This window comes from Hypanus sabinus (assembly GCF_030144855.1).
Source record: "Hypanus sabinus isolate sHypSab1 chromosome X1 unlocalized genomic scaffold, sHypSab1.hap1 SUPER_X1_unloc_1, whole genome shotgun sequence".
NCBI classification, from domain to species: Eukaryota; Metazoa; Chordata; class Chondrichthyes; order Myliobatiformes; family Dasyatidae; genus Hypanus; species Hypanus sabinus.
The window spans coordinates 1,128,296-1,131,939 of NW_026778957.1; the positions used below are offsets into that span (position 1 = coordinate 1,128,296).

The following is a 3,644-nucleotide window of genomic DNA, read 5'->3' on the forward strand; positions in this document are numbered from 1 at the left end:
AGGAGGTACAGGAGCCTCAGGACCCACTCCACCCGGTTCAGGAACAGTTACTACCCCTCAACCGTCAGGAAGGAGGTACAGGAGCCTCAGGACCCACTCCACCCGGTTCAGGAACAGTTACTACCCCTCAACCGTCAGGAAGGAGGTACAGGAGCCTCAGGGCCCACTCCACCAGGTTCAGGGACAGTTATTACCCCCCAACCATCAGGAAGGAGGTACAGGAGCCTCAGGTCCCACACCACCAGATTCAGAGACAGTTATTACCCCCCAACCATCAGAAAGGAGGTACAGGAGCCTCAGGTCCCACACCACCAGATTCAGAGACAGTTATTACCCCCCAACCATCAGGAAGGAGGTACAGGAGCCTCAGGTCCCACACCACCAGGTTCAGGGACAGTTATTACCCCCCAACCATCAGGAAGGAGGTACAGGAGCCTCAGGTCCCACACCACCAGGTTCAGGGACAGTTATTACCCCTCAACCATCAGGAAGGAGGTACAGGAGCCTCAGGTCCCACACCACCAGGTTCAGGAACAGTTATTACCCCTCAACCATCAGGAAGGAGGTACAGGAGCCTCAGAACCCACACCACCAGGTTCAGGAACAGTTATTACCCCTACAGGCACCTCAGAACCCATAACACCATGTTCAGGAACATTTATTACCCCCTCAGCCATCAGGCTCTTGAACCAGAGGGAATAACTTCACTCAACTTCATTGAACGGTTCCCACAATCTATGGACTCGCTTTCAAGGACTCTCCATCTCACGCTCTCGATATTTATTGCTCATTTATTTATTATTCTTTCTTTCTTTTCGTACTCGCACAGTTTGTTGTCTTCTGCGCACTGGCCGAGCGCCCGAGTCGGGTGTGGATTCTGTTGTAGACTGACGGAGTATGCCCAGAGGAAGATGAACCCCAGGGCTGCAGGTCGTGGCATCGACGTTCTCTGAACCCGGGGCTCGTCGCTCTAAACTCCTGTCACCCGTTTTCACCGGCTCACAAACCTCTTCAGAGCCCCTGACGTTCCCACCTCGACCAGCTCCCCGGCAGCCGAGACTGCTCCTCTCACCCACACAGGAAAATTAATCTCAGGGTCCTGTTATGCAGCTTGATGATAAACTTACTTGAAACTGTGAATTAATCATACAACTATGTCCTCTAGTTTCCAATTTCCAAGCTCTGCGAGAAAGACAGCTCACCCTATCTCTACCCCTCAGGGTTCGGTACAATTCTGAGTGCTCGTCTCTCGGTGCCCGACACCCCAAACACAGCTTGTCTCATCTCTCCCTGTATCTCACCCCCATCGACGCCCTCCCAAAACTCTTGCAATAAACCTCTTTACATCCTTCCCATGCCTGTGTGCTGATCAAAACTGAACGCAAGACTCCAAGACCTGTACACAAGAGATTCCACAGATGCCAGATGCTGGAAATCCAGAGTAACACACAGACACACACACAAGATGCTGGAGGAACTCAGCAGGTCAGGCAGCGTCTACGGAGGGGAATAAACAGTCAACGATTCAGGCCGAGACCCTTCATAAGGACCGGAAAGGGGACAGAGCCATAAAAAAAATGAAGACGGGCAAGGGAAAGAGGTCAAGGTGACAGGTGAGACCAGGTGAGGGGGAAGGTGGGTGGGTGGGGGAGGGGAGGAGGAGGAGGACAAGCTGACAGGTGAGACCAGGTGAGGGGGAAGGTGGGTGGGTGGGGGAGGGGGAGGAGGACAAGCTGACAGGTGAGACCAGGTGAGGGGGGAAGGTGGGTGGGTGGGTGGGGGGGAGGGGGGAGGAGGACAAGCTGACAGGTGAGACCAGGTGAGGGGGAAGGTGGGTGGGTGGGGGAGGGGGAGGAGGACAAGGTGACAGGTGAGACCAGGTGAGGGGGAAGGTGGGTGGGGTGGGGGAGGGGGAGGAGGACAAACTGACAGGTGAGACCAGGTGAGGGAGAAGGTGGGTGGGTGGGGGAGGGGGGAGGAGGACAAGGTGACAGGTGAGACCAGGTGAGGGGGAAGGTGGGTGGGTGGGGGGAGGGGGAGGAGGACAAGGTGACAGGTGAGACCAGGTGAGGGGGGAAGGTGGGTGGGTGGGGATGGGGAGGAGAACAAGGTGACAGGTGAGACCAGGTGAGGTGGGAAGGGTGGGTGGGGTGGGGGGAGGGGGAAGAGGACGAGGTGACAGGTGAGACCAGGTGAGGGGGAAGGTGGGTGGGGGAGGGGGGAGGAAGACAAGCTGACAGGTGAGACCAGGTGAGGGGGAAGGTGGGAGGGTGGGGGGAGGGGGAGGAGGACAAGCTGACAGGTGAGACCAGGTGAAGGGGGAAGGTGGGTGGGTGGGGGAGGGGGAGGAGGACAAGCTGACAGGTGAGACCAGGTGAGGGGGAAGGTGGGTGGGTGGGGGAGGGGGAGGAGGACAAGCTGACAGGTGAGACCAGGTGAGGGGGAAGGTGGGTGGGTGGGGGAGGGGGGAGGAGGAGGAGGACAAGCTGACAGGTGAGACCAGGTGAGGGGGAAGGTGGGTGGGTGGGGGAGGGGGAGGAGGAGGAGGACAAGCTGACAGGTGAGACCAGGTGAGGGGGAAGGTGGGTGGGTGGGGGAGGGGGAGGAGGACAAGCTGACAGGTGAGACCAGGTGAGGGGGAAGGTGGGGTGGGTGGGTGGGGGAGGGGGAGGAGGACAAGCTGACAGGTGAGACCAGGTGAGGGGGAAGGTGGGTGGGTGGGGGAGGGGGAGGAGGACAAGGTGACAGGTGAGACCAGGTGAGGGGGAAGGTGGGGTGGGTGGGGGAGGGGGAGGAGGACCAAACTGACAGGTGAGACCAGGTGAGGGAGAAGGTGGTGGGTGGGGGAGGGGGAGGAGGACAAGGTGACAGGTGAGACCAGGTGAGGGGGAAGGTGGGTGGGTGGGGGAGGGGGAGGAGGACAAGGTGACAGGTGAGACCAGGTGAGGGGGAAGGTGGGTGGGTGGGGATGGGGAGGGAGAACAAGGTGACAGGTGAGACCAGGTGAGGGGGAAGGTGGTGGGTGGTGGGGGAGGGGGAAGAGGGACGAGGTGACAGGTGAGGACCAGGTGAGGGGGAAGGTGGGTGGGGGAGGGGGAGGAAGACAAGCTGACAGGTGAGACCAGGTGAGGGGGAAGGTGGGAGGGTGGGGGAGGGGGAGGAGGACAAGCTGACAGGTGAGACAGGTGAAGGGGAAGGTGGGTGGGTGGGGGAGGGGGAGGAGGACAAGCTGACAGGTGAGACCAGGTGAGGGGGAAGGGTGGGTGGGGGAGGGAAGGAGGGCAAGGGTGACAGGTGAGACCAGGTGAGGGGGAAGGTGGGTGGGGTGGGGGAGGGGGAGGAGGACAAGCTGACAGGTGAGACCAGGTGAGGAGGAAGGTGGGTGGGTGGGGGAGGGGGAGGAGGACAATGACAGGTGAGACCAGGTGAGGGGGAAGGTGGGTGGGTGGGGGAGGGGGAGGAGGACAAGGGGGTGACAGGTGAGACCAGGTGAGGGGGAAGGTGGGTGGGGGGAGGGGGAGGAAGACAAGCTGACAGGTGAGACCAGGTGAGGGGGAAGGTGGGTGGGTGGGTGGGGGGAGGGGGAGGAGGACAAGCTGACAGGTGAGACCAGGTGAGGGGGAAGGTGGGTGGGTGGGGGAGGG

General features: G+C 60.4%; 1 protein-coding gene across 1 annotated transcript in view; it reads left to right on the forward strand.

Moving 5' to 3' along the window:
* LOC132385568 (uncharacterized) overlaps nucleotides 1-3,442 on the forward strand; it is a 4,516-nt gene extending 1,074 nt beyond the window's left edge. The window contains exons 1-2 of the mRNA XM_059957733.1: nucleotides 1-1,635; nucleotides 3,379-3,442. The exon at nucleotides 1-1,635 is cut by the window's left edge and continues 1,074 nt beyond it. Coding sequence (XP_059813716.1) covers nucleotides 1-702 — 702 coding nt within the window. The 3' untranslated portion in view covers nucleotides 703-1,635; nucleotides 3,379-3,442. The remainder of the gene's footprint in view (nucleotides 1,636-3,378) is intronic.
* Nucleotides 3,443-3,644: the final 202 nt, after the last annotated feature.